This window comes from Malus domestica, chromosome 07, assembly GCF_042453785.1.
Source record: "Malus domestica chromosome 07, GDT2T_hap1".
NCBI lineage: Eukaryota > Viridiplantae > Streptophyta > Magnoliopsida > Rosales > Rosaceae > Malus > Malus domestica.
This window is the reverse complement of record NC_091667.1, coordinates 19,166,105-19,177,174: the sequence shown is the minus strand read 5'-3', so window position 1 is coordinate 19,177,174 and position 11,070 is coordinate 19,166,105. Positions and strand designations below refer to the sequence as shown.

The following is an 11,070-nucleotide window of genomic DNA, read 5'->3' as shown; positions in this document are numbered from 1 at the left end:
TGATCTTAGGATGAACGATGAACGAAGAACGAAGAACGAAGAGAGCTTTCTTGATTCTTCGGGAACCTGGATGCTTGAGAGCTTCGGAGTTTCAGAGCTTCAGAGCTTCAAGAATTTTGCCTAATGATTTTGGTTCCTCCAAATGAATGAATTAGCCTTCTATTTATAGAAATTTCCAAGGCCTAATTTTGAATATAATATTCCAGATGAAATAAGTCATTTCTGCCAGGTGTTGACACGTGTCCTGTTTGATGACTTTTCCAACTTATTTCGATTTTTTGTCTAGACACACACTACGTGTAAAATTTATGTAATACATGAGCGTTGACACTTTGATTTATCGGTCAACATTTATTTACCCGAAATTTCGATGTCTACAGGTATAAGCATTGTATGTGACGTGCAGGCTTGGGTACCTTAGGTATGTGTTAGCAGGGTTAGAAGAGAGTGAATACATCCATGCATCTCATTTACTTTATGCATTTGAAAGAATTGTTACATTTTAATTATTATTTTGTTAGTAGTTTCGGTTGCACTATAGTTATTCCGCTATGTATACGATAAATTTTATGTAAGAATTTGTTATATAATGTATGGTGTAATCGTTATAATTTTATTTTCTCACATATGTTGGGTGTAGAATTTATTTCTATAACTAAAATATGGCTTAAACCCTAACTAGTGAATAGTCCTTATTAGCGGGCCGGGGCATGACAAAAGTATGCAGCAGGGAATGCACTGTTATAGTCAAAATAATCATCCAAGAAATCTTTACCTCGTCGTTGCCTGCTTCTATTAATGTTTGTGGAACGCCTAGGCCTGGAGATGTCAGTCATAGCTTGAATGACTCATGTGAGGCTCTCTCGCTTTTTGCTTCGTCGTCTCTCCTTCTACGCTCCTCATCCTCTTCCTCTTCCTCTTCCTCTTCCTCTTCCTCTTCCATCTCATTTTCTCCCTCCTAGAGGTTGAACATTGGTTCCTCTTGCTTGAACAATTCTTTCTCTTGCTCATCGATTTCTCACAAGATAATTGAAGAAGTCATTGTAAGTAATTGAAGAAGACATTGTAAGAATTCAAGATTTATAAACTATGAAGAAAGATAGAGATTTTGATTTTAATGTGTGATTTCTTAGGATGGAATGCGGGTTATATGAAGAAAAAAAGAAAGGATTAGGTTGTAGATAATTTCATGTGGCACACCGTAATTCATTAAAAATCTTATTGAAATCTATCCTTGAAGACTCTAAACAGACAGTGACACGTGGCGCAACGAGATTAGATAAAAATCTTATCAAAAATCTATCCTCAATTATTCTAAACAGGTAACGACATGTGGCAAGATGGAATTGGATAAAAATCTTTTCAAAATCTATCACCAAAAATTGTACTTTCGGATAATGACACATAATGTGACGAGATCGGCTAAAAATCCTATCCGAAATTACAAGTAAATTATTTTTTTATTATTTTATAAAATAAAGAACTCGGATAAGCACCAACGGAAACAAGCCACATGGACTATAATTTTTCAAATTAAAAAACTGACTCAGTACGATTCGATACCGAACCTAGAACTGAAATCGAACCGACTAAGCACTTAACCGAACAGACCAGGTTCGGTTCAGTTCTAGGTAGGTTTTTGCCCAGGCCTAAAGACTATAGTGAATGGGAGCCATCTATAATTACAAAAAGAGAACGTTCAACGATAAAAATTCTACGACGCTCCAGATAATTGGGCGAAGTGTTTAATATTTTGGAATATAAAAAATTTCCAAACAAATAGAGTTTAATAAAAAAAAAACTAAATCGACACTAAACAGTAATAATACAAAATAAAATGGTGTTGTATAAGTACAGCTTATTGTCTATTTATGCTCTTAGTTCTATCTTCAATTATTTTGTAGTTTTGCATGGTTACCGGGCCTTTTTTTAGCTACCCACCGTAACTTAAAATTCGTCACTATCCTCACTAAAATTCAAAATTCGCTCCATTTTAGTATGTTTTCGTAGATAAGAGCTGCTTGTCAAAGATGATTTTTAAAATATAACCTGGAAGGTTTTCAATGTCTAAATAAGATCCTTCATTTTAATGCATCATGATATGTCACTTAGAATAAAACCATAAGTTTTACTACTATTTACAAGAATGCCTTCACTATTGTCTACAATGTAACCTCTACCATAAAAAATTGAAAAAGGTAACGATTACATCATTATCACCCATAAAAGTAATCTTCATCTTCATTATGTAAAAAATGGCACCTTTATTGTCTATAACTATTGTTGCAGTCCTATTAGATTAGAAATGTGATTGTGTATATCCTAGTAGATCTAGGAATATCTCTTATATTCCTATTAGGAGTTGATTACCTATTAAGAATTGTGATCCTGAAAGGGTAAGGATTTTACCTATCCTACTACTATAAATAAAGGTAAAACGGGGTGGAATATAACACACCTCATAATTACACATCTCTCTCTTCTCTCGACTATTGTCACACCTTCCCTCTCTCCCTAGCCTCCATAATTGTTCAGTAAATTATGCCTACAACAACTATCTATTTTTTTATTTTTGTTTTGTTTCTTTTTATATATATTCAAATTTTATATTGTGTAGGGAATGCACTAATTTATGTTCAATAGTTTCAGTATGGTCAATTAAGTACGTTATATAGTTTAGGTACGATAGATAGGTACAGTCAATTTGTTACAATTTGTATTTTTTCTGCTTTAGTTCACTAGGTCTGATAAATTAGGTCCAATAAATTAGGTATGTTATATAGTTTAGGTCCGATCAATCCTATACAGTCAATTAGGTTGTGATTTCACATTCCATTTTTTCTACAAACAAAATTGTTCTTTTCACTTATCTCAGGATTAATTTTTAATTTATTGAATCCAAAACAATAAAAACAAAAAAGAATGCATTGAGAATATAGGTACACTATATTGTTCTACATACATAATTGTTCATTTAGGTACTGTCAATTAGGTTCTATCCATTCGGTACGGTCAGTTAAATACTATATAGTGTAGGTTTGATTAATTCGGTATGGTCAATTAGGTTGTGATTTTACATTCCATTTTCTCTATTTGTATTGTTTTTCATTTATCTCTTAATTTACCGTCAATTAGGCATCTAAAACATAATGGAGAATTTTTTTTTTTTTTTTAAACTTAATATTTTCTAATTGTTGAATGTTAACACATAATGAAGATTTATAATCAAATCCATCGGCACATGTGGCATAGTCTTATTGGATAGTGGGTCCTGCATATGTTCCAGATGGCGACTTAGATCTATAAAAAATTCATCGGCACATGTAGTAAAGTCTTATAAGATAGTGAGTCTCACATATGTTTCAAGGAGGAGAGAAAGTCCACGAGACAAAGTGGAGCATATATTGAACTTCAGGGGGCAAAATGGGATCAAACTCGAGTTCCATGGAATAAAGTGAGATCAAAATCTAGTTTCAAGGGGCGTAGCTAAAAATAAGCCTATGACATTACAATTTTACCCATCCACATCAGCAACTTTAACGGCTAGTTGACAGAAAATCAGAAACATGGGAATGTTGAGTTTCAAGGAGTAAAATAGTGACTTTTGAATTACAAGAGACAAAATGAGAGCAAAATCGAGTTATAGAGAGTGTAGCTAAAAATAAGCATGCTTATATCACTCCGAAGTTTACTGAAGCCGGATTTCCTCACCGAGAGTTTTGGGTGCAACAAGGCATACAACCCTTCGTGCCTATCTCCCGCCTTGCTTCACACAGACAAGCACAAAGGCAAATGTACATTGATGCACTAAGTTTTTAGTCTCCTTTGAGGCTACCTTTGTTCTGTTACAATTAATCAATCGAAGTTGATGCAATCAAAGGATGTCAAAAATCCTCTCAATCGAAGTTGATGCAAACAAATAGTGCCTAAAATCCTCTTACTTCAAATTAAGGGAGGAGTCGAGACATACGGAGAAACTACCAAAGCCGGAAAATGAACATTATTCGAGAATGGAGCAAAACAGAGTGTAGTTACATACAAAACACCAGCAAGATGCAGCTGCTTCGGTTTGACCACACCGCAAGATTAGAAGTTAGTGATCAGTTTTGATGAGCTACACTTCTATTACAGCTTGTGAGTTTCAGTTATGTTAGTTGCTTGTATTTATAAACAAAAGCTGTAACTCTCCGTCTGATTAATTATTCGATGAGAAAAAACTTTCCGCTTCATTTTCATTCGAGGAGTAATACTGATGCTTCGCATTCTCTGCAGACTTGTCCATTTCTTTGATAAGGTGCGGAGTACAAGTTCCATGGTTCGTTTCAGCATATCATCTCAACCGCAGAAGGTAATATACTAAACTTCCTTGGCAGGAATCCTAAATGTTCGCCATCAGATTGAACATAAATGTTACCACTGCCTGAAATGTCTTCCACCTCAATAGAATGCACGCTGCAAAAAGAACGAAAATACATGAATGAGATCCAAAGACCAATTGCTACATGTAATGGTTGCGGATGAATTAACTCTCGGGCAACCAATTCAAATCATTTGAATCGTGATGTTATGCATACTGATGTGATGAGTGCAGTTGGTTACAAATAAAGAAACAAAGGAGAAATAGGTATACACGTCTGTGCGTAACGCAACTCCACCTAGTAAGACATACCTTCTCGAAGATACATTTTTCACTGTTAGATGTGTCCCATTATAGAGCTTATGTAACTTCAGAACAAAGTCATACCACCTGAAGTCCTGAAGAATCACAACCTGCGAAGAAAGTTTATAACAAAGATCAAATGTACAGGCAAAGACACTGCAATTTTAAAGTTTCGTTTTTAAGAAAAAATATTATTGCGAATAATTAGGAAGGTTATGTGCAGAAAAACAAATCCACCTCAAAATTGCCGCTGCGAGGGTCAGCATTTGGTGTAATTTTCATACCACCACCAAAGTATTTTGCGTTTCCAACACAAAGGGCTGTTACTTGAGAGTACACTTCCCACTCCCCTTCATTGACCTAAACTAAAATCATTCTTATTAAGCAAAAGAAATGGTACAAGAGGGAAAATAGCATGCATGTGACATACAGACTGTTAGTGGTCAATATTACAAATATTGACCTTGATTTTAAGGTCCTGATTACGGTGCCCAACAAAGGCTTTTAAAGAACCAATAACGTAGCACAAGTTTCCAAATCTCTTGAAACTAGAAGCATGGTATCCTGCTTTTGCACTCCTGCATCACATCCCAAAAAATTGGCCATAAGACTTTCTAAGATCAGAATGTGCCTTTGGTGAAGCTAAATTGACAAAATTTCCAAGTTAACCTTACAAATGAATGTCAGCAACATTAACAAAGTAATGAGGTTCTCCGTCTTCTCCACTAATAACACCAACATCTATCCATGATCTCCGCCCTGCAGAGTACAATTTATCTTTTTAGAAATATAAATGACAAACTAAATGCAAATACAAAAAGAGTAGAAGAAAAAAAAAAGAATAAAAAAAAAAGCCTAAGAAATCGAGAGAGAGAGAGAGAGAACCTTTGGCAATGCGGTCAATGGCTTCACAAGGATCATTTTTCCTGATAAATAACAGACACTCAACAATCTAAAACAAGTGCATACACGAAAACTCGAAGAAAATGATAACTGACTGAAACGCATGAACTAACCAGCCAAATGATCTGGCAAAATCTGACCCTGTCCCCAAAGGAATGAGCTGTGGAATGCAAAAAATAAATTACATTTCCCTTCAGAAATCCAAAACATCCAAAGTCCAAACCAGGCAGTAAAGGGATCAACTGAACATGTCACCGATGCAATAACTGAAGTTTGCTTTACATACACAATAAACAGTGGGAAATTGAAACTACTGGATTCTCATAGTAATCACTTACACCGAGTGCAGTTGAACGGGTGGCATCCCTATCATAATTAGTAACAGGTTTTCCTGCCCAAAAGAATCCATTAACAACCTGCTTATCACAAGCCAATGTAGACGAATATTTATCAGATACTTTTAGATCAGTAACACTGCTCAATACTGACGGTTATTAATACCAAGCATTCACTTAGAAATTGTCACGTGTTCAAACCAAAATTACTCATCACAAGGATTGTAGACAATAAAAAACACTGCATAATATGAAGAACCATGTTTTTTTTTTTTTTTTTGGGGGGGGGGGGGTGTGGAGGGGGGTGAGGGGAGGAAATCTGATTGACTCTAATCGACACGGATTGTGCCATGAAATTTACCTCATGCAGAGTTCCATCTCCTCCCACCACAATTACAGCATCAGCTCCTTCCCGTATAGCCTGCATACCATAAGAAACCATTTTAAACCAATCTTCCCTAAGGAAACTAGATTTATGTCAAGTTCAAATAATAACAGTACAAAATCCCACCTCTCTCGTTATGTCAATCGCATGAGAAGGACCTGATGTCAAAGATTCACATATCTGCCGATAAGAAGAGAAAGTAAAATTAGACAAGTTCAACATGTGTGTTTCAATGGGGAAACAAAACAGATACAACACGGACTTCAAATAAATAATTGGATAAGAGTGATCTGTTTAATTGCATACACAAGCGTGAGGGAGACAGACAGAGAGGAGATCATCAAATCCACTGCAAGCCTTTAATTTAATGGTTCTACATTTTTACAAAAGTACACAAGCGTGGTGAATAGTAACTGGTGAAGTGATTGGTTAAAACTTGTGGTGTACTGCAAGACCCAAAAATTGAAACAAAAAGCGAAGAAATTCCAAACCGCAGAGCACTTGGGACAAACACTGAAAACGATTCCCAGGTATTACAGTGAAAACAATAACATAGTAAATTGCTTTACAAAAGAGCATGAATTTCATGGATATACATATGATTTAAGATTTCAACCAAAAAAATCATATGATCTAAGATAACATAGGATTTCCAATTCTCTTGCCAAGCAAGATAAATTAATCCAAAAGATTAATACAAGCAATGCATTTACAGCCAAAATTAACATAAATTAGTGGGTTTCAATCTCCAACCTCTAACGAATTGTGAAACCAAAATTGGATAATTGGGTAAAAAAACCAAAGAGAGGGAAATTGGGTAAGAAACTCACATTGCAATCAGCGCCAAGGCGAGACCTTAGATATGGAAGCAGCTTCTTCCACTCATTCCCTGTCCTCCCATTCGCACCTGCTCCAATTTCCCATTTCAATAACCCACAAAAATCATAAAAACACACCAATAAAACTTATAAAAACACAGAAACAGAGAGAGAGAGAAAGAGAGAGACCGCTGGGATTGACGACGAAAACGAGGTCGCGGCGGCGAGAGGAGGAAGACCCACTTCGCAGAATGGAGCGGTCAGCGCACAGATCAGGAGCTTTGGGGAGCTCGGCTCTCACAGCCCATGGTGTCGCCATTGAAACTCTCACTCCTCCTCCTACTGCTATTCCACCACCACCTCCGAATGCTATCAGATTAATGCCCATATCTTTTCTTTTTTAAGCTTTGGTTTTGGTTCTGTCGGTTATCCGATTTGCCCAACTTTGCAGAGGAAATCAGGGTTTTAACTAGCTAATCAGATTTCTCACCTGGCTAAAGTCAAATTATGATGGGAAAAATGTTATACTGCTGTTCTGCTTTCTCATACCCACCGTTATCAAGTTGGTTGGTTAGACCTTGCCTGAGTTGGCCATAGCAACGTAGTTCAACTTGGTCTTTATCGAGAATTAAATATAAGATCTTAAGTTTACAAATAAAGAGGAATATCACGAGTCCATAGTATTAAATGACTCTTCAGACTAAACTCTTATACCACCATTCAAAACTTAACCATGCCGTATCCATTTTTTAAGTGATTCTCATTAACATTATTAGTTGTCAGAAAGTAAAATTTTCGATGGGTTGGCCAAAAACTAAGAATTTATAACACTAAACACAAAATTATTCTGATGGGAATCAACGTCATTATCTAATTTGTTGGTGGATGACACCTTTCTGTTTATTTCTTGACCCATAAATTTGATTAGGATTTAGTGATACGTTAAACTTCGATTCTTTCATCATAATTATTGTATAAATCGATAGCGACATGAACTATACTTTTCACCATTAATTTTATTTATCTTTATTAAACACAAATTATCAAACAATTAGTTTGTTTTAAGAAATGAGCCACTAGTGATTTACAGCCGCATAATTTACACAAGAAGAACTAAGATCATTTTCATTGAACATACAGTACAACTGTTGGTGGTTTTAACTTGGCAAAATTACAAAACAGCATCAAAATGTCATCCTCTCCAACCCGCAAACTTTCACCGTCGTCCTCTTCCACCCTTCGAACTGAAATGGTGAGACTTGAGCTTCTTCTTGCGCACCGCTGATGCAGGGCCGGTCTCTCTGAACGGCATCCCCATCTGAGCCAAAAGCGTCTGAGCTTCTTTATCTGTTTTGGCAGTTGTTCTGATGCACACATCCATTCCCCTGCCCTTGCCAAGATCAAACCGGATCTCTGGGAACACACTTTGTTCCTTAATCCCAAGGGCATAATTTCCATTTCCATCAAAACTATTCGGGTTTAGACCTTGGAAATCCCTTGTCCTAGGAAGACCCAAGTTAATGAGACGATCAAGGAATGCGTACATCACCTACAAAATCGAACAGTAAGCATAGTGCATGAGATTGGATGCATTTGGTATGTATCAGAGAAACTGACGTATTTTCAAAACTATTGGCATAGGAAATACTGGTTCAGAATTTTTTGAGGACAGATAGACATTATGGTGCATGCGTCTTCAATGAATACTAACAATGCAATATTAAATGTTTTGAGCGGAAGGAAGAAGAAAAGATTCGCCCACATAACAGTTCTTGAGTACGATTTTGTAAGAGGAAAGAATTTTGCTTCTCATCAAACTATTTCTTTCTGTTGCAACAACTTATTATTTCTCATCCTCACCATCACCGATGCAGAGTTGCTACAAACACCAAAATTTACTCAGCACACAAACCATGGCTGCTCTTGCAGAAACCGTTAACCACCCTCACCATCGAACATCAATTTACCACACAACTTACAAATTCGGTCGCCGTTGCCAACTTGCCACCACGACCGCAGTCTAACAACTATACCAGCACATCCTTATTGATCATACTACCTCATCAGGATATAATTCCACACTGTAAATAAAGGCACTCTTTGCCTATGATCAGACCTTATAGACCAAACCACCACATCATTTATGATACGTTTTACGCACTAAATTGTTATTGAGCATTATTGATATGATACCAAACAAAGAAGGAAAAAAAGATATGAGCATTGTGTCACCATCATATAATCTACAGAACTTCCAGAAGGGCACCACATAACTTAAAGTGTTATCTTAAATCGTCATTAACGAACATTTTAAGTATTGAAATGGAGATGATAAGAAACAAGAAGAGTATACAATAGACATGCTCAAGAGCAATAAAAAGAAACAGTCTTGTTAGTATCTATGCAGAAGATAAGATTCACTTTTAGGGGTGAAAAGCAAACTCACATTTCCTCTGAGTGTGACAGCAATCCCAAGTGGCTGGCCTTCCCTGATCTTGAAGGTAGCAAGGGAAACCTTTGCTCGTGTCTTGATGGGTCTCTGCCCTGTAATGAGTGCTAAGTCATTCATTGCCGCCTCCAATCCCTTAGCATTCTGTTGAGCATCTCCAATACCGCAGTTCACCACAATCTTCTCAATCTTTGGAACCTACCCAAGTTCCCAGGTGCAGAAACAAAAGCAAGATAACACTCTATTAAACTGCTGAACCCCATGGCGGAATAACAGAACTACCGAAAGCAATATGGACAAGAATATCAACAAAATAGTATTTCTCCATTGCTTACAAGGATCATGCATCCCAGAAATCTTCGGACAAGGCAAAGAAGAATGTATCTTACACCCAACCCAATTGACCAGTATAGATAATACAAATCTTCAGTGAATAATGCAATGGGGGTTGAATTATCAAGTTCAACACGAAATTCTCCACTTCCGGAAGGTATTAACACAAAAAATAAAGTCTTTATGATTGAGAAAGTTGTATCATAAAACCAAAATTGAACCACATTGTCACTGTCTGCTCTCAAAGTTAATTTCAGTAAAAGGAAATTCACTGCAGCTAAATCCAAAATTTGATTGCTTACCCAAAACGAATCAAGTTATGCTAAAATTAGAGGTATTAATTCATTTTCCCATCAAAACAAGCAAACCCCATTTCATTATCACAATAACAATGCCCAGAAAAATAAAAATTAGCAAAATTAATGAAAACAAATTAATTAGAAATATAATTGTGGGTTTTGTTCACCTGGTGGATGTTGGTGTAGGAGAATTCTTCTTTGAGCTTAGGGATGATTCTTTCGAGGTAAGCGATTTTGAGCCGGCTGACCTTCTCTGCCTCGGACTTCTCCACCAGCACCACCTCCGCGGCCTTAACGGGCACCACCACAGTCCTCGGTTTTCCGTGCGACTGTCGTAAAGGCGGAGGTGAAACCGCAACTGGGAATTGGCCGTGAAACGACGACGTGGCGGAGCGGAAGAGCGAAGGGCAGGCCATTGTTGTGTCTAAATTTTCCAGTATCCGTTTGCTTTTTGAGCTGAGAGGGAAGGGGTTTAGGGGGGGAGGTGGTGGAAGGGGCTCGTATTTGAACTTATTTACGATAGTGCCTTTGTGAGAGAAGGTTGAGGTTTTTTTGTAAATTTGGCTAATCATAGGGGTAGTTGTTGGACATAGCTCTCTGTGAATGAAATAGGATAAGGTAAGGCACTTTAGGAGAAAATGACGTATTATCCGTCTAACCAAGAGTAAGAGATAGTTTGGCATTGGTATGTTTCTTAAAAAAACTATTTTTGTTGTATTGTAAGAATAAATAACTGTAAAATAAAGTTATTAAGTTTTTTGTAAAAAATGTTGAGTGTTTGATAAACTTTTATATAAAATTGTTGTTAATATGTTTTCTTTTTGGTCGAATGGTTGTAAAATATTAAATGACTAAAAATGATATAGTATTGGATGTGATTAAATAATT

The 11,070-nt window shown here is 36.5% G+C and overlaps 2 protein-coding genes across 2 annotated transcripts; both read right to left on the bottom strand.

The window, feature by feature from the left end:
* Window positions 1-3,974: 3,974 nt before the first annotated feature.
* Window positions 3,975-7,845, bottom strand: LOC103439211 (sphingoid long-chain bases kinase 2, mitochondrial-like). Its single transcript, XM_008377753.4, has 12 exons — window positions 7,291-7,845; window positions 7,114-7,190; window positions 6,410-6,463; window positions 6,260-6,319; window positions 5,902-5,979; window positions 5,677-5,723; window positions 5,546-5,586; window positions 5,335-5,419; window positions 5,124-5,238; window positions 4,898-5,020; window positions 4,670-4,770; window positions 3,975-4,452 (listed from the first exon to the last, which is right to left on the bottom strand). Exons 1-12 carry the CDS (start codon window positions 7,487-7,489, stop codon window positions 4,323-4,325), a joined length of 1,110 nt encoding a protein of 369 aa, XP_008375975.1. The 5' UTR covers window positions 7,490-7,845; the 3' UTR covers window positions 3,975-4,322.
* Window positions 7,846-8,199: 354 nt separating this feature from the next.
* Window positions 8,200-10,679, bottom strand: LOC103439210 (large ribosomal subunit protein uL5c-like). The gene is made up of 3 exons (XM_008377752.4): window positions 10,350-10,679; window positions 9,548-9,748; window positions 8,200-8,650 (listed from the first exon to the last, which is right to left on the bottom strand). The coding sequence occupies exons 1-3, from the start codon at window positions 10,596-10,598 to the stop codon at window positions 8,318-8,320; spliced, it is 783 nt and encodes a 260-aa protein (XP_008375974.2). The 5' UTR covers window positions 10,599-10,679; the 3' UTR covers window positions 8,200-8,317.
* Window positions 10,680-11,070: the final 391 nt, after the last annotated feature.

Coding starts and splice junctions, on each gene's coding strand:
- LOC103439211 (XM_008377753.4), bottom strand. CDS start 7,489: ATGGGCATTAATCTGATAGCATTCGGAGGTGGTGGTGGAATAGCAGTA. Junction 7,191..7,290: donor TTTCGTCGTCAATCCCAGCG/GTCTCTCTCTTT, acceptor AAATTGGAGCAG/GTGCGAATGGGAGGACAGGG. Junction 4,453..4,669: donor AAAAATGTATCTTCGAGAAG/GTATGTCTTACT, acceptor TTCTTTTTGCAG/CGTGCATTCTATTGAGGTGG.
- LOC103439210 (XM_008377752.4), bottom strand. CDS start 10,598: ATGGCCTGCCCTTCGCTCTTCCGCTCCGCCACGTCGTCGTTTCACGGC. Junction 9,749..10,349: donor CCTACACCAACATCCACCAG/GTGAACAAAACC, acceptor GAACTTGGGTAG/GTTCCAAAGATTGAGAAGAT. Junction 8,651..9,547: donor CTGTCACACTCAGAGGAAAT/GTGAGTTTGCTT, acceptor TCGATTTTGTAG/GTGATGTACGCATTCCTTGA.